The 27327-nt window shown below is 39.5% G+C and overlaps 1 protein-coding gene across 2 annotated transcripts in view; it reads left to right on the top strand.

Moving 5' to 3' along the window:
* Positions 1 to 27327, top strand: part of rnls (renalase, FAD-dependent amine oxidase) — an 89539-nt gene that overhangs the window by 36671 nt on the left and 25541 nt on the right. For both annotated transcript variants that reach the window (XM_089121864.1, XM_089121863.1), the window contains exon 5: positions 21963 to 22136. In XM_089121864.1, coding sequence (XP_088977990.1) covers positions 21963 to 22136 — 174 coding nt within the window. The remainder of the gene's footprint in view (positions 1 to 21962; positions 22137 to 27327) is intronic.

Here is a 27327-nt window from a genome sequence, read left to right as displayed (position 1 = left end):
GAACTGTGTCGCCTTTCAGCGCAAGCTGTGTGGAGAAGCCCATTTCCACCTCCATTGCGTTGGAGAAGCAATCCTGCGTAAAATGCAGGTTGTACACTCGAGCTCTAGGCGGGAACTCACAGTCTTCCAGGCCAACTGCATGCAACCACTGGCGCCTCATTTCCAAGTCTAGTGGAAAGTTATGTAGTCCAGCAGTGCTGTTGCAACCAGCAACACTACACCTATGTACCATCCTAACCACTGTACTAAATACAGATAAAGCTAATGCTAAAAAATGTATGCTATTCTAACTTATGCAATACTATGCTACTAACTAACTATGCTTCTAACAATATGCTAATTAACTACCTAGGCTGTAGGCTAAATTAAATAATCTAAATAACTAAATTAATATGCCAACTAGATGCTTATATTAACTATCCTAATCATTTTCAATACTCGTAATTCTAACTCCTGACTCGCTACAGTAGTTTTGATGGAACCAGATGCTTTTATACCAGGGGCTGACAAGGGCATGGTGAGTTTGCACCAAGGGTGTAACAGAGTACCGTCACAAAGTACCCCTACTTCAGGAGCTTTCCGTTTAACCTGAAGATTGCACCACTCCAAAGTTTTTGCACCATATATTTGAAAATTAAAGGGGTCATGAACTGGCTTTTTTAAATTTTATTATATTGTTGTCTGAGGTCAACTTATGATGTTCGCTTGGTTTTTGCTTTCAAAAACATCCAAATGAATAAGTAATAGGCTATTTTGTACCCTAGTTTTGAGCCTAGCTGAAAAACGCTGGATTTTTATGGGCGTCTCACACTGAAGACTTGGAAGTAAACGCCCACTGCTGTGAGTGGATAACAGTTTTGCATATTATAATGAGTTTCAACTTATCTCGTCAATGCACTTGGGATATTGTTTTGAAACGTCCAATGTTGTAAAATGGCAACCGGAATGATTCACCCATACTTGTTGGACCCAGAGTCTGTGTGTTGCACCATTCCTGTCAGATCCATATAGACGGCACAGCACCGTTCTTTACTCTTAATCGGTCTGCAAATCCAGTCTTATTTACAGGACAATCCTCAGTGAAATGAAGCGAACAGACGACAATATTTTACCCTCATCAGCTGGAACGTCATTAAAAATAACATTTATCCATGAAGTCCTATTGGAATCCAGAGGAAGCTGCAGCGTCTTCTTCCACAACCAGGCACTGCACAATATTCTGTATCTCTCGGTAGCTCGATCCGGTTTGTCATCACGAGGTAGGCCTATGTTATTTAGCTATGCGTGATTGCGTGTAATGCGAGAATCGGTGGGCGGGGCTAAACCGGCCGTGTTGAAGCAGGCGTTGATCTTCTTCTGTGGGGGTGGTGTTTTATCCTCTTTGTCTTCATAGTTCCCCACTTTGAAAAACGAGTCGTTTGCTGAGGCTGGTGTCAATAAAAGCTTTTATTGGACTCATAAGGACGTTTTCAGTTCTGAAACTTACAGAATAGTTTTATAATATGATGACCTCTTAGATGTCAAAAGCTCAAGGAAAATTTGATTTCTCAGTTCATCACCCCTTTAAAACACTTTTTACCCAAATGTCAAAAAATGTACAGTACTCGAATCAATGAACAGCATTTATAAAGCTCCATTCTTACAGATCATTAACTAAAAAAAGTTGGTTTAATGTTTAGTTACCCTTTAAAGGTGCTATATGTAACTTTTCCTCCAAAATGAATCCTTTTGTATTGCCTGTGTGTGAAGGGGTTGTAATCACACATTACAATGATCCACTTGTTGGGTTTTGACACAAACTCCACATAAATATAAAAAAACAAAACAAAAATGCATCTGCTGAAGCTCGTCAGGCCAACGTGAATCGGATCGACTTAGGACGAAAACATGGATCAACATCGGTAGAGTGTTTGAATTATGGAGAGACCTCCGCTATTTTTATTGTGATAAATTACAAGTTTTCAGATATGCTGAAATAATGGTAAACTGTAGTGAAATAGCAAGGTAAACTACAACATATATGAGACGTGGAATGAATACAAAAGACTGATAACAAAAAGTCGGTGCTTTAGGATGTAACTTTTATTTTATGTAATAGTTCTACTGTCTAACGTCACTCATCCCACTACTATCGTATTGTTTATAATACACATTTCCAGACACGTTCAGTACAGTAATGTTACTTCCTACGATCTCACTGTTACACTGAAATTGTTCAGTTCACTAACCGTTTTTGTTATCATATTATACAATCACATATGTTGACATTGCTGATTGTGTAAGATATATGAATAGTTAAATGCTATAGTGAAATGCTTTATGCTAGATAACACCACAAATGTCACATTATCATGGTACGAGCATGGAGCATTAGTTCAACGTGAAGCTGATAAAAGTAGCCTATTATTGTAAAGTTGCAGTGGGAGTTTACAGCATGTTGTGTGATTCATTCTCCGGTGTGTTGAAAGTCTCAGTGTGGCCGTGTACCATGAGTGCTGGCTCTTGTGTTCGAGCGCAAGAGCCAGAGCAAGAGCGCTCTTGTAAAAATTAGTTGCAATCTGAAATATCACCGATAGAGGCTGCTAAAAAATACATATAGCACCTTTAACTTCCTGTAAGCAATTTTCATTTGAATTGAACCCTCATTTTTCACAAAGGTCCCTTTTGTAATCGCTTCCCCAGCGCTGAACACCAATGAGTCCTAATTAGTATACTTGACCATGGGACAGTTACACCTCCTAAAAGAGGTTTATATCACATCCCCTGACACCCTGCACTGATGTCTTCAATTAGGCCAATCTTTGAGAAGAAAAAAAAAAAACTTGATCCCCAAGACCTATTCGTTTAGGGAATATTCACCCGTATTCCATAACAACTGCTGGAATAGTCCCAGCTGAGTCTGTGTGCTTAGAAATGACACATTAGTAGCCAAAATATGCATGTTGTTTCGTGAGAAAATGCCCTTGTATAGTAATTCATCACCTTCTGCCTTTTACCCCTCAATGATTGCCTGTGAACCAGAGAGCTTGTCACAAAATAACACTGGATTTATATTTTCAAGCCAAGCAGCATTTTATGATGTGTAACCAGACATGCAGCTCTGCATGAAATCACAACCCAAATGTTTACATCCAAATAGCACTTTTCATCAGCCTCATTGTTATGTTAACTATTGCTAATTATATCTACACAAGCTCATTTGAAAATGGCTCTTTTCCTTGTTCTAAAATAGAGGCTTATGATATAAGCAGGATTTAAAAAAAATGGCTCTGTTCCATAACAGTGAACTTTCTTGCTGTCTACAGCCTACATAGGCAGCCATTTAAAGTCAGCGTGAAACGGAAGTAGAGTTTATCATTTTTTCCTAGGTTGTGATGTATATCCGAGTGAAACGGATTCTGAAATTAGAAGGAAAAAAAAGTAGGGCAGGGCATGCTTTCGTCCTTCGGGAATTGATTGGATCGTTGGAGGTTGGTTGTTGCAAATAAAATGGAGGCAGATTTGAATGTGATTCTCTGAGAGGCGGTGCATGGATAGCCGCACCCTCTTCGAATCTGGCCGCACACTTTCGCCATTGCACGTGACCGAAATAGAAGAGAGGTCGTTTAAATGGGGGAGGGAAGGGGAATGTATTTGATTAAAGGAGCTATGTGTAAGAAATTTATTTCAAATAATCATAAAATGGCCCTGATATGTCACTAGACATTGGGAAATCATGGTCATTTCAAATACTTATATCACTGACAACAGCAGTCCAGACAGGATATTGTCATTTAAAAAGTGAAGTTGCAGCCCTCAACTGTCATGTTGTGTTTTGGTCTGATGCTCCACCCTCCACCGATCTACCAATCATGAAGTCAGTAGTGTTGCAGCATTCGGGTTGCCAGCTCTGCTCTAGTTACCACTGTTGCAAGTACAAACGTGTGGGATAAAAAAAATTTGGATCCTGCAGCCTATCTGGCAACCTCGAGTCAGGGGGAGGGGTAGGGGATACACCACTCTACAGTAATTTGAAAGTGATTGCAGCACCAGTTTTGGCCACAATCTTACATACAGCTTTTATTTTTATTTGTACAATATCGGTAGTATATGTAAATGCACAACGTTTACTTATTCATGTTACCTGGACCGAGGAATTCACATTTATTTGTCAGCAAAAGACTTTTGACAGCTCCAGAGCCCTTAAATGCATTTTGTTGTATATTTAGAGTGTTTATAAGTACAGAAAAGTTGAAATTATTCTCTTCAGATGCTTCGTTTATATCTTTATATTCTGTTTTGGTCATATTTTTCAACCTGTTCCAATTTTTCTGTTATCTATGACGTATTTTGAACAATTACGTTACAGTATTTACAGTGGAACTGACAAATAAGGACATTGACTACCGGCCCAACACTTCGAGCAATCCGCCATTTTTTATTTCTCGCTCCGATTTTGTAGTCCAAGCTCAATGATGCAGAAGTTACGAGATAGCAAGTCAAAATGTCCGGTTGTTGGATGTAGTGACCCAAGCACTTCAAAGATTCCGACTACAACAACATCTGCCAGTATAATGAAGGGTTTGGCGATCGACTTCGTCTGAATGAGGGGTAAATTCTCTCTATCTTTGGAGACGACGAACAGAGCATTTCGATAAGCTGTAAATATCGTTAATAAAAATAAAGTAGTTTGCTTTCTTAAAACACATGGTGGTCATGGTTTAGCAGTACCTTGGTCTTACAGTACTTTGTTTTTGTTTTGAAGTTACATTTGACGTCTGCAGTATTATTGTTCTTGAGTTTCATCAATGGCCATTTAGCTGCTGTGTTTTCTGATGCTTTTCTAAACGTATCATATTATCAATACAGATTTTTAGTGGTCAGATTAGACCTTAGTCATTTATCTTGTCAGTGTGCTTGTTTTAACAAGAGAAATAATCGACTTTTACTTATAACGCAATACAGTTACATACCATTGCACTACATCCATATGAAGACGTTGTTCTGCAGGTTCGTTATCTTTTTCAATTCGCTTGGTCTGGATCGCACATGTAAGGCTTGAAGGCTTGAACAAGTCTTCCGTTGTTGACATTTTGTTAAATTGTGAATAAAAAAGTTATTTGACTCTATTTAATCGTGTATCTCTAATCAAACTACAATAATGGCCGAACGGGGTGGAGTTGAACCGAGTGTGAACTCAGCAACCTGGAGAGGGGGCGGGGTATGACACATCTCCTTTTTATTTAAAGAGACTGCTCCAAAACAAGTTGCTTACAGATGCACATAAGAAAAGGGGTAGAAAAGGGGCCTGTGGAGCTATAATGAGGAATTAAGACCCAAGCATTGCAGTTTCGCTTTATATAGGCCACAAATGTATGATTTATATGTAAAAAGGAATGATTTAAAAGCATAATATGTACCATTTAAATCTACAAATTCTAGTTCCACATTTTTGTGTCTCCGCCCACAGACAGTCAGATCGACAGAGGGTTATTAACAGAACAGGTATTGTAATTGTATCGTACTGTTTCTACTTTTCAAACAGCATTATGGTAAAAATGGAGCATGTGGCAACAGTTTTCTTACCAGAACGCGACAGCGTTTTGATTCAGGGGTTGGGCGGAATTGCCAGAACTGAATAATAATTTTAAAAATGTATTGAAATTTATTGAAATGAATTCCGGTGCCGGATATACAATCTATTCCAGACTCTAAAAAACATAAACAATATACTGTATATACCAATCACGTAAAATTAATTACATTAGTTACTGGCAAGCTTTATCATTATAACACCTTTTGACAGGCAAAATGCATCCAACCTGTTCTTAAAGGAATTAATAGAAGGGGAACACACAACTTCTTCTGGAAGCTCATTCCATGATTTTACCACACGGAGTCAAGTCAAGTCAAGTCACATTTATTTATATAGCGCTTTTCACAATACAGATTGTATCAAAGCAGCTTCACAGTGATAACATGAAAGTAGTACAACACAGATCAATAATATTGCTAAACACTAAATAACCCCAACTGAGCAAGCCAAAAGCAAGGCGACAGTGGCAAGGAACCAAAACTCCATCAGATTGGATGGAGAAAAAACCTTGGGAGAACCCAGGCTCAGTCGGGGGCCAGTTCTCCTCTGGCTTACATTCATATTGTTTATATATAAATATTAAATATAAACATTGTTTACGGAGTGTAAAAAAGTTCTTTCTGTTTTCAGACAAGCATGTTCTAGGGTAGAGTTTTAAAGAATTCCCTCATGTCTCGTACCTATTATTCCAAAACTGAAAGATAGGTTCAACTGTTACGTCGTATATTAGATGTGGTCTTATACCAGGGATTTATACAATGGTAAAAATATTACCTACATTTTCTAAAGTTCTTCTTATTATTGCAATGATAGATGTTGTTTTTTAAATTTTTTCAGCAATTTTCATTGCAACCTCATCTAGCCACGGTCTACAACGCTCTGGAGCCTTCACTGGGAACCGAAAGTAACTCACTCCACTAAATGTTTAATCTGTGAATTCTTACATCTGAACATTATAATATTAAGTTTGCTAAGTAGTATTTCCTACTAAAGCAATGCAGTATTAGTGGTAAGCGTGTCCATATCAGATTGGTGGGTGGGGTTTTGGATGGCAACATGCCCAGTGCATTGGATGACAATGCATTTTTTTGTGTTTTTACTAGACAGTTTTTTGCCTTTACACTGCCTCAATATCAAGTTTTATTGGCTCATTTTTCCAGCAGTGAAGTACCCCTTTATTAAAAATTATTTGTTTTTATATTTGATTTGTGTAATTATATGTCTTGCATTGGCCACCATCTTGGATAGATATTTTTGGTATTAAGATTTTGGTATTGCCTATGAAGGATACATTCAACACTTGCTGCCTATTCCTTTTTAGAACAGCCCATAAACTGGATCCACAGCATTACTGCTCATGAGTAATTTGAGAAATGTGTGTGTGTGTGTGTGTGTGTGTGTGTGTGTGTGTGTGTGTGTGTGTGTGTGTGTGTGTGTGTGTGTGTGTGTGTGTGTGTGTGTGTGTGTGTTGTGTAGATGTAATACAGATGTGCATAACTTCCTGGGCTTGAGCCAGATTCACTCCTACAGGTTCCCTTGGGTCCTTACTTTTCTAATCACCCCGTAGCTCAGTAATTCTCCACCCCCTTATCCGAACACACACACACACACGCACACATTCACACACACAAGAGAAGGAGATTTAGAAGGAAGCCTCATATCTCATGCTTTACCATGAGACCACCAGACCTTTGGTTCTTTACACAACCTCTGCATTTAAGTTCTAGATTAAAGGAAATGCTTGATGTTTTAACCTGCTACTGACATAAGTTGTCATTTTTTTTTTTTAGTTAAAAGTTGTTTGGTGACTATGTAAGTGCAGTCACTGAAACGTATTGTAGGACTCACTGTATTGATTAAGGATCGCTCTGTCAACATGCTGAGTTTCATGAATGTTTCACCCACTCCCACATCAAAGATCCAGGGGCCACAAGTGCAGGGTTCAACACATGCCCCTGAGCGGCCAACTGGAAAATGTTAACCTTCTCGTCCCAGAGCTGCACGCACACACGCTCACATACTAATGTAGTCATTCGCACAGCCAAACACGTGTCAATGACTAGCCTCGGGCTCCTGCTATAGAGCTGCGTACAGTTTGCTTTTTCAGGTTAGATGAGGGAAATGCTCACTGTCGGGTGGTGGCTAATTTGCAGTCAGCTTATGATACCTTGGGTTTTGCTGAGAGTAGCTGTAAATCCAGGCTTTTGTCTCTTAAGTGTGCTGCAAATGTGCTACATATGTGTGTCGGAAAGGTGGCGGTTAGCATTGCCCTATTTTCCGTTCTTTTCCTTTCATTTTAGATACACTAATGTTCAAAAGTTTGGGGTCAGTAGGATTTTCATTAAAGAAAATATGTTGTTGTTTTTTTTTCAGTAAGGATGCCTTAAATTGTTATCATTAAAATAAAATGTTGTTCTTCTGAACTTTATATTAATCAATCTTAGGGAAAAAATATATATTAAGCAGCACAAATGTTTCTTGAGCTCCAAATCAGCATGTTTGAAATGATGACCTGAAGACTGGAGTAATTTCTGCTGAATATTTTGCAGGGTCATTAATTAATATTGGATCAGATCGAATAAATGCAGCCTTGGTCTTTCCAAAAAAAAAAAGTCCAAATTTCCACAAAAAAAAGAAAAAAAAAGAAAAAGAAATCTTACCACCTCAAACATTTGAGTGTAATAGCAGAATTCGGCATTCAGATTTATCTGGAGTGCTGAATATGTTTGTTCACACCCCCAAATTTGGTTAAAGTCCCCCTGCAGTCAATAATTGTATTCTTTAAAACTCATCACCCATATTTAAAAGTTTTGTCTTTTAAAAAAAAAGTTTTTTCATGCTTGAAAATAGCTCGAATGTAACTCTACAACCTTGCTTCATTTAGTATATGCGGAAACATGAATATGCAAATTAGTCCCACTTCCACTTCAATTTTCAATTTCAATTTATTTTCAGTCATTATACAGATACTCTGTAAAAAATAATCCTGTAAAAAAACGGTGGCAGCTGTGGTTGCCAGCATCACACCGTAAAAATACGGTGTGTTACTGTTTTTGTGTTAGAGCATATATCTGTTAAATTAAAGTTTTATACTCTAGCCGACAATACGGTATTTAGCTGTTAATTTCAAAAACAGTAACACGCCGTATTTTTACGGTATGATGCTGGCAACCATAGCTGCCAGTTTACCATTTTTTTTTACAGGATTATTTTTTACAGTGTATACATTCATGCATAACAACCAAAAAAAAAAGGTGTAGGTTGAAGCCACTTGATCACACAAGCCCAGAATGCCTGATCCACTCGCTCAACTTTACTCTAGTAAACCCTGCAGAGTGGCAAGTGGAAATACTGGTTCCAAATGCCATATATTTTGAACCAGGAACTCATTCATCAATAGGTTATTTACAAGTCGATCTATCCAAATTGTAATGTGTTTTATGTATCGCTCTCTACAACGTCTGACACATTACGGTTAATGAATATGATTAGCTTTTTGCTGGACTACATTATCAAACAGCTAATGTGTTGCTAATGCTACACAAATGGTGAAAAAAGGTTCCTCTTCACCATCTCAGAGTCAGACAGCTGCCTTCTAAAAATCTAAATCCTTAGAAATGCTTTGAACAACTTAGAATGTCATTGGAGAAAGACAATACAGTATAGTTAATCATAACATATTACAATATTCTTACAGCATTCTTAAAGCGAACGTTCACCTGAAATACTGCCTTGCGTTCTTTAATTTGTATAACTCACAATTAAAAATGTAAAGCTAAAAGTAAAAGTTTGCTGTGAAAGTTTACCTATATTTACTCCCCTGCATGTCATTACAAACTTCTAAGACTTTAACTTGTATGTTTTTATCTCTTTAATTTTTGAGAATTTTGTGTGAACAGAACCTAGTCAGGACACAACAAACATGCTGCACTCTATACTCATTTAAAATTTAAAGAACCAAATGAAGATGCTTTTGGTTAAGTAAGATTTGACAGATTTTTAATCATTTAGATGTCGTCATCTAACAAAAAAAAAAACACTTAAAGGGTTAGTTCACCCAAAAATGAAAATTAAGTCATTAATTACTCACCCCCATGCTGTACCAACCCCGTAAGACCTTCGTTCATCTTCGGAACACAAATGAAGATATTTTTGATTAATTTTGAGAGCTGTATAACTACCACATTGGCTCCTAAGGGACTGCCTCTTGACGGCCCAGAAAGTCAATGAAGAAAATGTTTAAATATCCCAAGTGACTACCGTGGCTCAACTATATGTTTATCAAGCGACGCGAATACTTTTTGTGCGAAAAAACAAACAAAAATAACGAGTTTATTCGACTATTCCTTTTCTTCCTTGTAGGCCAGAAACGAGACTTCCTTAGATTTCCACGACGCATGCGCGAGAATTGCTATCTTTTTCAACTACTTCAGATCAGTTCTCGCGCATGCGTCGTGGAAATCTAAGGAACTCTCGTTTCTGGCCTACAAGGAAGAAAAGGAATAGTCGAATAAACTCGTTATTTTTGTTTGTTTTTTCGCACAAAAAGTATTCTCGTCGCTTGATAAACATATAGTTGAGCCACGGTAGTCACTTGGGATATTTAAACATTTTCTTCATTGACTTTCTGGGCCGTCAAGAGGCAGTCCCTTAGGAGCCAATGTGGTAGATATACAGCTCTCAAATTGAATCAAAAATATCTTCATTTGTGTTCCGAAGACGAACGAAGGTCTTACGGGGTTGGTACAGAATGGGGGTGAGTAATTAATGACTTAATTTTCATTTTTGGGTGAACTAACCCTTTAATTAAACGTGCTAATAATTGAATGTAGAGGCAAATTTCAAAATGAATCTTTTTAAAGTGACTTTTTTTGGTTTTTGATTTATTTAGACAGTTATAGAATATTAAAATCAGCCATTTAACAGCATGAGAATGACTTTTATCAACAAGAATTTTTATGTAAATCTCAAGTACATCCAAACAACTGTCCGCATAGTTGCACTGGAGTATAAATGCAGCTGGACTAGGCAGTATTTGAGCAGCTCCTGTAAGCTGTTGTACGAACAGGACAATTTCACAGGACAGTCACATCTGTCATTAAATACAGTTTACAATCTCTGACTTTTTGAATGTAGCTGGTGTGAGGCTGGTCCCACACATACAGCACATGCTGTCAGAAGCCCCTCCGCTCTGCCCTGATTGGAGATTTATAAGGTCCAGACAGATGTAAAGCAGACTCTAGTGGTGACAGGTGTTTGAAGAGGAAGAGGACATCAGGTGCGTGTGTGTATATAGCTCAATAAGTGAATGTGGTTTCGTATAAGGTATGTCTCACATTGAGGCTATGCAGGGCTCACTTAGAGCAACTGTTTTTTTCCCCCCTTCAGGATATTGAAAGAATCTGACTGTTCATGTAGATTTGTGCTCATGTGGATTTGTTAGTCTTTCGACCGGAGGATGTATCAGGGAAGGAGGCTAAAGATCACAGATGTGTGTAATGAAATCAGATCCCTCTGGTCTAAACTAAAAGGACATTTTTACTGAAGTGCTCACTAGTGCTCTCATTGCACATTAGTGCCATTACTTATCATTAAGTAAGGAAACCATCAGAGTGAGCAGACAAAGGATATTCATCTTTAATAAATAAGTGGAAAACGTAAAACTGCACATTTTAGTGAATAATTTATATGTAAAAAAGCATGCATCATCATCTCTCCATGAGCTGAGGACAACTGGGAGAGGAAAAATGGATAATATTCCACCAGATGAACATCATTTGTGCAGGTGGATGTATAATTAATTTTAAGTATAGCTAAGGCCAACCCTTTGTTTCCGTAAAGAAGAACCTTGATTAAGGAAAAAGCCACAGAATAATTTTGTAATATTAAAGTACACTACTCATAAGAATTTCAAACATTGCGCTTTGTCCGTAAAATAATTTTCTCTAGAAACATACAGGTATTGTTGGTCCAAAAAACACAAGTTTTTTTTCTTATGCTTTACGAACTGGAGAAAAGTTTGAGGCTATTGGAAAGTTTGAAAAAAGAAAAGTTATGACAAAATAGCGAGGGAATATTTTAGGCATGCACCAGTATTTAAAAAAAAAATCTGATTCTGTCCCATTTTTTGGTCACTAATCAAATGTAAGCAAATTTGTGACATTGACCTTGTGAAAAAGGCCAGATTTTCTTGCTTCCATTGAATGTCTATTTAAATTATTTATATATATATATATATATATATATATATATATATATATATATATAAACTACACTTTTCTTTATTTTTCTAATAATAAAGTTATATGGAATATAAACATTTAAATGGTGGCTGTCATAAAAAACATGCCAGATTTTTTCAAACATGCATTAAATATTGAAGAACATTAAACAGCATAATGAATATATATTTAGCAAAACGCTTAATTTTTAAGTTAATTTTTCTAGCTGACTAACGTGTTTTTGGTAAATGCGATGTTATGACATTGTTTACAAGCTGTTTTACTGACGTCTTTCCACGGTTGAAACACTGATTGAGCGCTTCCGTGTGACATGATATGGATTTCGATTAGTTGCATTCAATGACACACTTTTAGATGATTACTGATGTTTATTTTGCACTGTAACTGTTATTATTAAGGCAGAAGAGATCATGTGCGCTCCGCGCTGCTGCTTCTCTTGAGCTGATACTGCCAAAATGCTATTTATCTTTTTGAATTTGTTTAAAAAAATGGACTTAATTTGAAATCTGAGACTTTGTTTCATATCAATTGTAACAAAGCACACAGATTATTGGGATTTATTGGATGGGATGCTTGCTACAATGTTTAATTCATCAACTGAAAACAGGATGACTAGGCCAATCGATTCTTGGGATTTAAGAATCAATCAATATCGGTTCATAAAAATGAGAATCAATTAAAATTGACAAATCGATATTTTTAACCCAACCCTAGAAAGCAGTATGTAGATTCTTTGCTGTGCTATTTCTCTCGGTTCAGCTGGTTTGTGAGTTGAAATCTAGAAGACCCACAGTCCAAACCTGTCAGAGTTAATTGCCAATCTGTGCGGGCAGGAACAGTTTTGGGGTAATATAGGGCAGTTCATACTTTACACCATGACTCAGAGCTTTACTTACCATAGCAGCCAGAAAATACATAGCCTGTGCTTTTCTATTTTGCATGCAAAGCTCTAAAAACATCTCAATAGTTGTGGCTAAGCTGAAGTCATTCAGACCACCAAATAGGTGGTCTCGTTTTACTTGAAATGGAAGTCATAACCTTTTGAAAGGAGATGATTCATTAATGTGCATCTGCACTCATTGTCCAGCTCTAGGGAAAGTGTTTTCTGACAACTTAAATGGGTTAATGTGGTAAAATGCGTTCTCATGTCTGTATTAGATAACCCTTACCGCGCCGAGATCTTTTATGCCGATTAACAATAGTGTGTTCTGTAACCAGATTCCATTACCATGAGAAAAAGAAAACCTCTTTATGGATTCAGCTGGCAGGGTTTGCATTATCCTTGGCTTTCCACGCTCAGATGCTACAAAAGATTGTCTCTGTACCAAGGGGCACATTTACATGCTCCTAATCTTCCCCAGATGTTCCGCAATGACACAAACAGTGATAAAAGGGAAATGTCCGGGGACAGTCATGTTACCGCTTAACATCTATTGTCGTATTCCATCATTTGGTTACTTTCTAATCAAACTTACAGTTGGTGAAGCGTTTCTTGTGACAACAAAATTACAGCAGTGGTTTATGGTGTTTGGAAGGGTTTGCATGGCATCACTGTCATTCGGCGAGCCAGGTGTCAGTTCGCACTGTTTTTGAACTCCTTGAAATGCCTTTATTATAGCCTTTAGTTTTCTTTCAGGAATGGACATCTAAATTTTTCTTATTTAAATAATTCCTGCCCAAAGTATATGCAAAAAAAAAAAGCAGAGAGGTCAGGCTGAGTTGCGTTAGTATTGTGTTAAAACTCGCGATATGTTAAAGGGCATGACATTTCCGAAACACACTCGAAGAGTTTGACCAATCACAACACACTGTTCCAGGTGACCAGTTGGAGTGCATTGCGATTTTCTGAAGGAGGTGTTTACACATCACGCATACAAACATCACTCATCACATACACCTTTCACTTCATGCATTTTCTGTGATTGAATTGCTATCCAATCGTAAAAAGACCAGGTGTAAATGCCCTCCAGAACACATTTAAGACGGATTTAAAACCAATTGCTCAAACCACATTGGGAGGTGGTCTGGGCCGCATTCCAGACGAAACTGGGCGGAAGCATAAAAGGAGCAGTGACGAAAGTGGAGATTTCAACTTATGTTGTTTTATTTTATTATATGTGACAGCAATCGTCCCTCCACCTTTTATGCTACTGCTCCTCCGTGAGAGATACGGGACCAGTGCGTTGCGTAGGTGTTGTGCGTCAGTATTAGTCACAGGTGCAGCATTATCAGTCACGCTACCTGCCACGCACTGCTCTCTCTCGGCCTCATCCTGCTCGCCACAGAGACGTTACATAGGAACTGACTGAAGGATCTCGTCTGAGAGCCCAATCACCTTTGAGTGATAACAAAACAATACGTTGGTGATTAAGATTTACATGGCAAGCTCACTCATTCAAGTATGTGCTGAGGAGCCAAAACGGGGGTCCCGACCATTCAGCGGTGGTACAGCGGTTGTGGCAGGCAGGATGTGACGTCTTTGCTTTTTTTATCTTCATTCCGTCCTTTGGGGAACTGGGGTTACATTAGTAACCGAGATGTTCCCTATCAGTCAGTCATGTTTAATGTTGTGTTCCCTTCCCAGCGCCCCGTGTAAGTCTCATAGACCTTCGTACCTGGTGGGACTTTCCAAGTGGAGGGTCGACAGCTGCTGTTCCTTTCGGTTTACCCTATACAGCCATGACTGATTGAATGACACTGGGAAAGTGTGCCGAATCCAGATGGAGAGGGACGTTACAGAGACCACATCCTACCTTTAGGAGGGTAACATGGAAATATGCATATGGCCTAACCCTCAGGACAGAAAACAGCTTCTTCCTTAGATTGTAGAATCTCGCGAATGTGTTAGTGTCGCCCAGACCTCAGCTCTGCAGATGTATGCCAGAGAGGTGCTGTGCGCCAACACCCAGGAGTAGGCAATACTCCAATTGGAGAGAGCCCTCAGCCCAATGGGGCATAGCTCCCTTTGGGACAGAAGCGCCAAGACGATGGCATCCACTATCCAGTGGGACAACGTCTGTTTGGAGACAGCCTTTTTCTTCTACCGACCTCAAAAGCAAACAAAGAGTTGCTCAGAGCTTCCGAAGCTCTATGTGCAGTCCACGTAAATATGCAGTATGCAAACGGTAAACACAGTGGTGAGAGACAGGATCTTAAGCTCAAACTTACTGCAATGGTTAAAAGTTCGCTCTCTGTAGGGCTGTTAATACTACAGGGAGGTCCCAAGAGGGGATGAGGCATGGTCGATAAGGATACAGTCTCCTCACTCCCTGTTTTTCTCCAGACTTACTACTGGTCATAATAGCATCATCATACACTTTTAAGGTGGAGGGAGACGGCCTTCGCTCCAATTCTTCTTGCTGGAAAGAAAGCACGGCGCTGATCGGCCTTTTATGGGGGTCTGCCTGACGGGAAGAACCCCAATCAAAGAACAGACTCCACTTCAAGGCATAAGCTTGCCTCTTTGAGGGGACTCTGGCATGAGTCATCATGTCTACCACTGCTGGTGGTTGGCCACTTAAGGAGATGGTTCTCACTGCGGAACATGAAATCCACGGGGAGGAGTCGGATCCAGATCCAACTCCTCCCACCTTACATACTCCTAAACCTAGCCAACTCTGCCCCCTGATTGCTAAACCCACCCCTAATCCCTAAACCCAACCCTAATCCTACCCATCTCCACCCCTTGGATCTTGATCCGACTTCTCCCTGTGGATCTCATGTACTGCATTGAGGTGCTACTGCACTTAAGTCCTCCGCATCCCATCCAGATACCACCCGTGGAGTTTCCAGTGGTCTATAGGGGGTCTCTGTTAGGCTTGCTACGGTAGCCGGTGTTACCGGTGTTCAGTCGCAACACCGGTTTCATGACATGCCCACCATGTTTGGCATGTGAAAAAAAAAGTTTAAAGCCTTAAAAATATTGAGCGCAATTACGCAGTAGTCTTTAAATCCTGCCTATTAACACACACACAACCCAGAGAAAAGATGCCCGTCGGTATCGAGTTCTCTTTCGGGCTTGAACAAACCATAACACACAAATTATGCCAAAATGTCCATAAGAGCAGTCTTAAACAAACGTAGAGATTTGTGAGAAAATGGGACGCGTGTCAGATCGCGTCTCTGTCAGCAAAGGCTGTCCGTATTCGCTCACTCGTTTTTACTTACTCCTTCTCATTCACTCCTTCAAGTGAACAGTATTAGTGGACTAATGTAGGGAATAGGCCTAGTAAATGAGGGTTTAGGGGGCGATTTCGGATTCAACCCATGTTCTCAAGCAGTGAAAAATATAGGACACTGACAACGCGTTGACAGACAGGACCGAGCAGGTAATATTTAATATGAAACAGTCTCAACTTTCAAATTTGATCAGTCAAAGAAAATCAAACAATAAATAGGCCTACCATTTTGTGGCTCTTCACTGTGTTGTGACAGATTGCCTGATAAAGCCAAGTTCCACCGACGTTAATCTACTAACTCTCCTGACTGCTTTGTCGGACAAAAATGGTAGATTTTGATTGGTCAGATCACATGTCTGTCAATCAAACTCCAAGCGAAGGATGAATTGACGCTAATTTAAAAGTGAAAGTTAATTTCGTTTTCAAACTAACGCATATTCAGGGCACAATAACAAAACAGTTCTTTGCCACACTACCGCACCACTATGTATGCCCGTGAAAACGTGCGCATTTTATGTTTGCCTTTTAATACCTTTAAAGCGATTTAAAAGCCCCCGCTGGTTTTACCGGTGTTGTCACACATCGATTAACCGGTGAGAAAATATCCTCACCGTCACATCCCTAGTCTCTGTCCTAAAAAGCAGGTCCTTCCTCAGTAGAATCTGCCAGGAATGGGCAATTGTATTGCAGGACAGTATTGCAATTGTCCTGCAATAACAGTCGAAATTGGTGCAGGGTCATAAGTACTGCTAGCAACTCGAGGCAACTGATGTGCCACTGCAGTCGAGGTCCTGTTGTGGATCCTGAACCTGTGCGCTCATTGCGATTAATTCAAAAGATTAATTCAATTATGAAAATAAACCATCTGCTTATTATTTTCAAAGCCTCGTCAAAGGCTTCACAGCTTATTACTAAACCTCAGTTAATTGTACGAAATTTGCTTTGCCGTTAAAGCAGTTTCGTAAAATTCCTGATTTGATGGTTCCAATAGTCGATGGCATTAAAGTTGCAATCAATTTCTACTTATTTGAATGAAGAAAATATGATAAACTTGCATGTTTAGTTCAACTCTGTCATGTTCGAGGAAGTTGCACATGGCTTGATGTGTTGTTACCACGTGGTAGAACGGGACTTGACGACCACGTGGTAGGACAGAGTTTTCGGTCCCACACACGCACAGAGACCAGAAGAAGCAGGAAGAGAGAGAGGAGGAACTTATGTGGAGGCTTTTAATCTTAGTATGGCCTCTCCACCTATGGGGTCAGTGAGCCAATTGTACCTAGGCTTTCTGAGGGAAAGTGAGCTGAGCTAGAGTGAGCCAGAGTCAAGATATTTGAGAATGCGAACACCCTCTTCCCTTAGCGGGACAAGGACAGCCTCTGCGACTTTTGTGAAGACGTGAGGCGACAGGGAAAGCCAAAAGGGGAGGATCTTGTACTGATATACGTAACCCTACCCTTGAAGCAAAACGTTGGAACTGTCCGTCAGGGTAAACTCAAGACGCTACGTGTCCTTCAGAACATTCGTTTATTCTTGGGGTGAACACATGAAGATGCACTTCTGCGTTAGAATCTTGAACGGAAGCTTGTAAATACTTAACATAACCCACCAACTTTTGTGGGTACAATGAAGTACGGGTTGAAAACCCTGACCTATCTCGGCGAGAGGGACCGGCTCTACTGCATCCTTTGCTAGAAGGACTGCATCTCCACAAGCAGGACAGGAGCATCCTTTTCTGCCACTGAGGTAAACAACAAGACCCTTCTGAACCTGTGGGAGACGCCAGATGAACTGAATTCCACAGCCTAGTCTGATTGTCCGAATGAGCCAACAAGATACTGTAGGTCTGGAAGTGCTAGCCAGGCCCCCAGACACTGTGCAAGTGGCACCAGCTAAACCACAGACGCAACCGTGAAGTGGCAGTAAGCCTGTTGCGATAATTCAATAACCGTTTGATATAACCGTGATTGTTTCAGTCAACCACAATTATTATACATTGGCTTGTTTTGTTACCACTCAAAGGTAATTGGCCTCTCGTCAAGATTCCAATGCATCAGTCAGTTCTGACATAACGTCAAAACATGACTGACTGATTGGGAACTTTGAGGTTATATATATATATATATATATATATATATAAGCCTTTCTCTTTTCGGACAACGGAGCAAAAAATTGCTGACTCATCTGCACAGATTTTATCTGAACTAAGAGCCGTTTACACAGTGGAAAAAAATCTGGAATCAAATTACGTTTTGGAATCGAATACGCCTTTATTCTTTCAGTGATACAGACAAAAACATACAGGTTACAGCTGTGCAACAAATGAATATTAACTCTTTCCCCGCCAGCGTTTTAAAAAAAAGTTGCCAGCCACCGCCAGGGTTTTTGACGATTTTCGCTAAATTTGAATGCCCCCGCTGAATATTTTCCTCCATGAATATATGAAGATGATATACATAAAAATAAAGATCTGAGCCTCTGCTTTTAGGCAAAAAAAACGTTTTTATTTTATCTTCATCTGTTCTTTTTTTATTGCCTCTTGAACAGAGGTAGGTTTTGTCAAAAACACAACATTTTGGACAAAAAACTGAGAAAAAGGTATTTTTATCAAACAAGTGCATTTAAAAGCAGAATACATTCAGATGTTGTTTCCTTCATATATAAAACTTTCCAAAATAAATTAAAAACATAAAATAAATGTAAAATATATCAAATTTCCCAGGATGTAAGGGAAATGTAACTTTTGCAATAAAACTTCTGCCTCTGCCTCTCTGTGTTCTACCTGTGAATAATGAATAATTGGAATTACAATAAACAGGCCTAGACACACACACACACACACACAAATACATATTACAATGTGGTAAATGTGCACAAAGAGAGAAATAATTTGACAATTACACCTTCATATTTAGACAGCCACACATAAATGCCTGCACACACACATACATATTATAGTGTCATAATATTATACGATCTATCTGCGGCACGTCCATGGCTAGAACTTTCTGTGACAACATGTGCATCTCTCTTACTGACTACTTCGTCCCGATCAGATTCAGAATTATCAAATAAAGAGTGATCGGACTCCGAGTCCATTAACCTCCAGTACTTCAGCCATATACCTCTGCATTGTCTGTCTGATACATTCTCACTACTCCACTGTTTGAGACGATTGCAATCTGTTTCTCTAAACAAAGAGTTGCGCAATCATTCAGGACATGCGCGCGGGTCTTCCTTACCGTATACCACCTAAAACACGGATACCCGGAAAATTCCGTGTTTGGTGCAGATGCGTTTTTTCATTAAACACGGAAAATTCCGTGTTTGGCAGGGAAAGAGTTAATAATAATAATTAATCTTAACGTAATGTTAATTAAATATATTTCATAATTAAATATATGTGAAATAATAGGCTTTTTGATTAATATAAATATGTTAATTGAACAGTTCGAAATCATTAAAAGAAGAATAAAAAATTCTGCCTTTTTTTTCTTTGCTGTTTTATAAAGGACAGGCCATTCAATATGTCCCACCTAAACTTCCTATTTCAATAGGAATTGCACATAGACTGTAAAAAAAATTACGTAGACTTTATGAATAACGGTTTTAAGGCTGTTTATGGGCGGTGCCATCTTTTGAAAATCTTGGGAAATCCTAACCCCGCCCACCTTCTGGCCAATCCGTATATGCGTAAAAGGGTGAGCTTTGTGTGAGACTGAGCCAGCCAGTGGACGCGCCTCTTCAGCCAAGCAGCCTGAGATATCTGTAACGTTACAAGATCAACTGGCAGACTAGGCTACTTTTTACAGTCTATGGCTACTACATTCACTGCAGAGCTGCTGAAGAGTACAACCTATCAAAATACATTAACACTCCAATGTGGGACAATTCAGTCTATTCTTATGTTACATTTATTAATTTGGCAGAAGCATTTACAGTGATTCAAACATCAGTTATAACCAGTTATTATGGAATGCCAAAGCTGACTTAATTAAAAATAAATATATACATAAATAAATATACGAAGAAATGTAAAAAAGCAAAAATACAAAAATAAATACATAAATAATTATACGAAGAAATGTAAAAAAGTACAAATAAATGTATTTCCATATTTATGTATAATTGTATTTTTTCACACATTTATTTATTTATTTGTTTATTTCTACATTTATTCATTTCCACTTTTATTTATTTCCACATTCATTAATGTATTTATGTTTTTATGTCTACATTTATTTATTTTCACATTTATTTATTTCTACATTTATTTATTTCCACATTTATTTATTCCGACATTTCTTTCTCCATATGTTAATGAGGGGGGCGTGTTTTAACGCAGACATAAGCAATCGAGCTCAGAGTGGCATTGCTGAAGCTTTGAGGCCACAGTGACACCTTGTGGTGTGTGACCAAACGAAACGCAAGAGCTGTGCTGGCAATATCACATTTTAAGTCATGAGTATCACCCTAACTGTAGCCTATGTAGGGTAGGCTATATAGGGTTAACTAACATAGCACACATGAACAGAAGCTGCACTTCAACGGGTCTGATAGCAGATACTTGGACAATGGACATGAAAGCGCGCGAAAGTATCCACTATCAATAACATGCGGTGGATAGGGCTGATAGCTTGCGTTTGGCCTGGGTTTACTGTTGATGAGACTCGTACACCAGCGCAGAACGCGGAGAGAAACCAGCGCACATTTCACTAGCCATGTTTCCATCGACACGTTTTTATCCGCATTAAGTGATATCGAATGAAAAATACCTTATGGAAACAGTAAACTTCGATTAAATTTCATGAATATCGACTAAAATGAAATACGTTCGGTCTCATCGGATTTTATCATGATCGATATACGGCTAATGCGATAAAAGCGGATGGAAACGTTATTTGCAGAATAAATAATGAATTGCGATTAAGTTTTAGGCCCTTTTATGGTTGCAACACGCCTGAAGACGAGTTCATTTCCGGCCAGTCCCGGTCTGTTTGCACACACATGGCGGATGTCAACAAAGACAGATAAGTGGACAAAGTAAAAAAAATGCTTCAACCAAAGAGTTTCCGTGAAGTGTCTCTGAACCAAGATCTCCAAGAACTGATGGAGCGCTGTCGTTCCCACACCACAGTGCTGCCTCACTCGCACATGTGCAAAGGGAAAATGATGAGTCAGCATCATCACTTTCATCCCTTTTCACCAAACATCTGTTTGTTGCTTCAGGAGGGGAAGATACTGCTCAGATAGACTAATGTTGATCAGGTCTCTCTGTCGGTTGTCCATGAAATGCTTTCTTCCTTACTGGAAACAGGGGTGTCTTTGAGTAGAAATATGCATTTGATTCCACAAGGGCTGACCTTTGACCTCCACTACACTCCGTACCTGTGGGCCCTAAATAACTAAAGCAGACCTTAGTGTGACGGCTTGTTTCCAATAAATAACAGATGTTCCAGACAGGAAACAAGGACAGCATTTTTCACACACACACAAAAAAAGAGCCCCACATGCACAAGCGAATCAGTCCATGCACCGCGTTCTCATTAAAGTGTCACTCACTGTCCATTTTAACCTCCGCGCAGCTCATCTCAGCTGCGAAAAGGGGCTAGTTGGTTGTGTTTTATAGGCACTACACATCAACCACACACTCAAGTCACACTAACCCATTTGTGTTATCAGACTTGGTTGATTGATACTGTGAAGCTGCTTTGATGCAATCTATATTGCAAACTATATTGTGAAAAGCACTATATAAATATACTTGACTTGACTTGACTTGGTGCTGTTGAAGCTCTGTGAGTTGACAGCACAGTGTCACCTCATTTGATCTGTGCGTTATGAATGCTACAGTCCCGTTCTTCACAGGCACCAACTCTGGCTTCTGTCTGAAGTGAACGGAGAGATGAACTAACGGAGGCCCAGAGGCTTCATCCTGTGCTGTTGTGTTTGTGTGTGTCTGTGCAGTGATGGGGGAGAATCAGAGGAAGAAGCTGGAGGCTGTCAGCTACTCTTCACGCTACGCACTTGGACTCTTCTACAAAGCCGACGCACGAATCGACGTCCCTTGGGCGGCCAAGTACGTCTCCAATAATCCCTGCATTCGCTTCATCGCCATAGATGATAAAAAACGCAATTTAGGTCAGTGCCTTCATATTTTCCTCCTCTCATCTCCAACTCCCGCTCTGACTTTTCGTTCTGTTTCTCTGCATTTTATGTTTCTTTCTCTCACTGTGTTTCAAAATCAGAGTTTTTAAATCCGATCTTTTTTTTTTTCAAATCCAAACTGATGCCCAATGACTTTTACACGTGGTCATGGTCATAATCAGTTTCAGACTGTGTCAAAAATGATGACACTGTTTCAATGGCGACACGTCTGTTTTTATGTAAATTTCTTGGTTGACAGCCCTAAATACATTTTCTAATACCATGTCCATGCTATTCCACCCTGTTTCTGTCAGTGTCTGTCATTTTCTACCTTTTCTTTAAATTACAGCACTGAGTTAGCTTGGGTTTCCCCTTTACTGCAGTATACTTCTTTTAAGAATTGTGGCCGATTTTTAGATTGTACAAACAAAAATATTTTTTTATAAATTTCCCATTCATTTCCTATGGGTCGGTCATTTCTGACCAAAGACCACGAGTGTGACTATTTTTTTTTACGACCACTTAGCATGCTCGGATCATGACCTCAATTTTTTTTTGTATTCACATACCAAATGCCAAAAAAAGTCACCAAGTATCATAACCTTCTGATGAAGCTGTGATTTTTAATAATTCAAAACAATTATTCGGTCAGAAGTGATCGAGGACCATCAGAGGGTTAAACTTAGGCCCGGCGCAAGAGTCATTTATCCAGCCGGTAAAATAGCAACAGCGCCCAAGACCTGCCCACAAAGTTACTTGCGCTTTGCGCTTGCTACTTGCGTTTCAGTTTGTTAAAGAGACACTATGCAGTTATTTTAGCTTAATTTAACAGCTTCAGAGTTATTGAAATGGTTATATGACTTCTTTCGGGTTGAATGGTGGGCATCTCGAATCATGCTCGAAACAGCATTCCTGCCTAGGGATGGGAATTGATAAGATTTTATCGATATCAATGCCACTAACGATTCTGCTTATCGATTCGATTCTTTAACGATTCTCTTATCGATTCCTGATAGCACTGTGTGGGAAAAAGTAGTCATATGCTTTTTGGGGGGGAAAAAAACAAGTGGTTTTATTTGTTTTAAACCTTACACTTGACTAAGCAAACTGTACTTTTGATGTAATTTATATAATAAATGAAACCTTATTGAAAAGTGTTACAATTGACCTATGGCTAAGCCACGCCCCCTCCACTCACTCGGACAAGCACGGCACGGGCGTTATGGCAGCTGTCACAGTAGGAGACATTTCACAGGAGGCAATTGGTGATTTTTGGAGACAGAAAAATTATATATCATCTTGAAGTCACCTAAAGGGCATTAACTATGCATTGGAGGGTTGTATTAATAATTTTATTGTTGAGAAGGTCGATGAAAAGCTTCAGCTCCAGGCAGAGATGTACAGGTCACAGTGTAAACATAATAACCCGCATATCGTTGCCATCACCGTTTGGTGCTACAGTATTTACATGAATCATTCAGCACAACATTGTTAACATTTGTTATCGCGGTTATTTACAGATATACGTTATTATACATAATTAACATGATGTACAACGCAGCTAGAAGCTAACGTTAATGTTTTCTAATGTACGTCTAACGTTAGACTAACGTTACGTTAGAGATTTTAAAGATAACGTTCAAATACGTTGTTGACTAACTTAGATCAGATGTAGACATCCTTGTTTAATTTATCCACGTTTAGTTGGTGTTGTGGTCTAGCTATCGCATAACTTTATCCAGAGCAGACACTTATCTCGGTTGAGATGTGGCTTGGGAAAGGGTAAAAAAATACACACCGTCGCCCAGCCTCTCAGGAACCTAGTGTCAGAGTTGTATGTACCCCATGCACACCGTTTGACCATTTTAAACTTAAAATAACAAGAAAAAAACGAATGAAAACTGACTAACTCCAATGCATTTCAATGGAAGTGGAAACAGAGAATGTCCGAGTGTATTGAGGTTAGCTGCGCACTGTGATTGGCTCAACGCGTTTGAGGGCGTGGCTTAGCCATAGGTCAATTAGTTATACACCGATTAAACATCCCATGAGTTCAGTGTTGGAAGATCAGTTCAGTTGTTTTAACCATTCATTAAAACGAATCGGTTCAAATGAGTCATTAGTTCACGAATTGAACGTGTCATTATCGGACGTGTGCACGTTCTGTGTGATTTATCCCGGCGGTTGGGACATCCCACACAAGATGTGTGTCATCACAGAAAACATTTCATCTTTTGGTCATTTTTTTTTCGTTTATTTGAAGTGTGGTTTATGTCAGCTAAATGTGTGGAACGGTTTTCAGAGAAGATAAGGCAACGTAGGCCTATTTTAGCACAATTCACACCCAGCGGTAATTCAGGAAAAACAAATCTCCGAATGCTGCACATGAAACTTTAGTCTCCCGACCTTACCATTGTGTCGATTATTTTGATTAATATGTGCGAGGGAGAGAGAGAGCAAGACAGCGCTTAAGCCCCGTTCACACTACACGCGACCAAACGACACGATACCATTCATTTTCAATGGTGAGCGGACGACTTCCGGCGACACGCGCAGTCGCGACCCAGTGGCGCGTTGTCCAGCGACGGGACAAAGTTGAGAAATGTTTCAATTTATACAAATGAAGAGCGATTTTCTCGAGCGACAACCAATAGGAGTGAAGTCAGTGGAGCGCGTCAGTCTTCAGTGCTGAGTCTTACCGAGGCAAGTTGAACCAGAAGCTCATTTTAGGAGTCAGAAACTGTCCTATAATGGATGATATATCTCCGTGTACATACAGTGGTGTTCACCATACTGACTCCGTGACTGAATGGTTTTGGGAACCCAGATAGACCGGTATTTGCACGTTTGCTGCACGTTTAAATAGCCGCGATGGCAAAGAGAACTCGACGTTCTTGTCAGGACAGTGAAAGACAGAGAGGTGACGTTGTATGGGGATGGGAGAAACTCTCACACATCACCGTCGGTTAAACATTATAGCCTGTACGTATGTTTCTTGCCGCTATTGGGCAAACAGGTCTGATCCTTCAGTATGCTACTACAATTAGCCTTAAAAAAATGTGTAATTCGTTTTTTTCAACTTCATGTAACCACAATGATTTCCCTCATGTGTTAATATTTTTCCTTGTTATAATGTATGATTTGCAAAAATAAAAACTACTGCATCTGTGTTGATGAGAGAATCAAAGTGTATGCGCGCTGTACACCCGCTACATTATGGGCAAGCATGCGCGCTTAAAATAGCATTATGAACAACGCGCAACGCGCCACTGACTTTAGACCAGGTTTTTTCTGGTCAGTGGGGCAGTGTTGTGGTCGAGACCACCTCACTCGAGTCCGAGTCGACACCGAGACCAGAGAGAGTCGAGTCCGAGTCAAGACCGAGTCCATAGAGAGTCGAGTCCGAGACCAGAGACGGTCGAGTCCAAGTCGAGACCGAGACCAGTGAGGGTTGATTACCTAATTTACTTTTATTTACTTAGAGAAATCCTTTTGTGTTTTTTGTTTTACTGAATTTACTTAGAGTTTAAAAAATATGATCAGTTTAGGGTAAAAAGGCCACATAGTGGGTGGTGTTAAAAGTAATTTTATTCCAATTTGTCATGCGCAGTTGCACACTAGAAATCACCAATCACTGGGCGTGTCAATCAATTTAAAGAAATATTTTATTAACATAAATTAATAATCATGAAAAATATTTTTAATTGAATTCGAGTGGACTCGGGGTCCTAAGTCCGAGTCCTAAAAAAAAAATGTTCGAGTACGAGTCAATTCCGAGTCCAAATGGACACGAGACCATGACAAGACCAAGACCATTAAAATATGGTCTCGAGACCGAGTCCGAGACGAGTCCGAGTCTCGAGTACTACAACATTGCAGTGGGGCAATTGTTTCTGGAAGTGTAAAATAGCACCAGGGAATGTTTGCGCCGAAACACGCCTCCCTTTTGCGCCGGTCCGCCCAGGGAGCGCAAGTTCATTCCCTAGTTTACCTACGTGCGTCTGTGGAGGGGAAAATCCCGCTTTGCGCGCGTGCAAAATAGGAATGAGACGTGTTTGTGTATAAAGTCATTTGCGCCGGGTGCAAGATAGGGCCCTATGAGTTTTTCCTCACAAAGCCTGTAAGTCCATGATGATGTACAGTATCTGCTGTAGCCCAGTAGAAATAGTCTTGTGAAAACAGCCTCTACACCTGTCACCTTTCATCCACTCCAGTGTTTCTGAGGGCAACATCATAATTAGGGGAGCTGTTAAATTTTGCATTCTGCTGTGCTGTTCTTTTAGCCCGGCACACTCCTTCCAGCCTCCTCAGCTTTCACGCGACCATGCTTTAATCTTCATTTTCATTTCTGTAATGTGTTTTGCTAGTAGTTCCAGTAAAGTAGGTCTGAGTCTGATCTCACAGAGCACCCCAAGCTCTCTTTGAAAACTTTTTGGCAGGCCGCTAATGATAAGCTATTACTGTGTTCCTGAGCGTCTGGTGAGAAACCCATTTATGCCGTTCAGTAAATGTGGAATGAGGTAGATCAGGGCTAGATGATGGTTTCCCAAAAACAGAACTGTTTCATAATTGATATGAATTTGATTACATACGGAGTATGAAACTTGCTACCAGAAAGCCAAAGAAAAATGAGAATGACATTTTCTAAAGGACGTTAAAGGTATAATTATGGGATGTCTGTCATTTCATGTACTGATTCAGATGGGATTGGGATCACAGTATACTAATGTGTCTGGATGTGGGCGTTATGGATGTTAATGTTCTCTGGATGCGATTCATTATCTAATTAAAACATTATGTATGTAATTAAGGGAGGAAATTGTAGGTATAGTCCAATCAATAATGAAAATTCAGTTATTTTTAATCACCCTCATGTTGGTCCAAACAAGTTTGACTTTCTTTCGCCTGTGGAAGACAAAAAGAAATTTGCCAGTTTCTCTTTTCATTGAGTTTAGTACCCATGGCTAATGAGGCTTTCAAGCTTCGAAAAGTATGCTCGGGCACCTTAAAAGTATCAGAAAAGTGGTCCAAACAACTTATATTCTGAGTCTTCTTAAATCAAATCGCTTTTTGTGAAGAATAGACCAAAGTAACTCTGTAAAAAAACTCTAGTGATCTTGAGTTGAACTCAAGAACCAGATCAGTCAGATTTGGGGAATAATTTTCAAGTTGGTTTTGTGAGTTG

The sequence above is a fragment of the Pimephales promelas genome, chromosome 17 (assembly GCF_988280905.1).
Source record: "Pimephales promelas chromosome 17, fPimPro1.hap1.1, whole genome shotgun sequence".
Classification (NCBI taxonomy): Eukaryota; Metazoa; Chordata; class Actinopteri; order Cypriniformes; family Leuciscidae; genus Pimephales; species Pimephales promelas.
The sequence above is the reverse complement of the archived record's forward strand: the minus strand, read 5'-3'. Positions and strand labels throughout refer to the sequence as shown.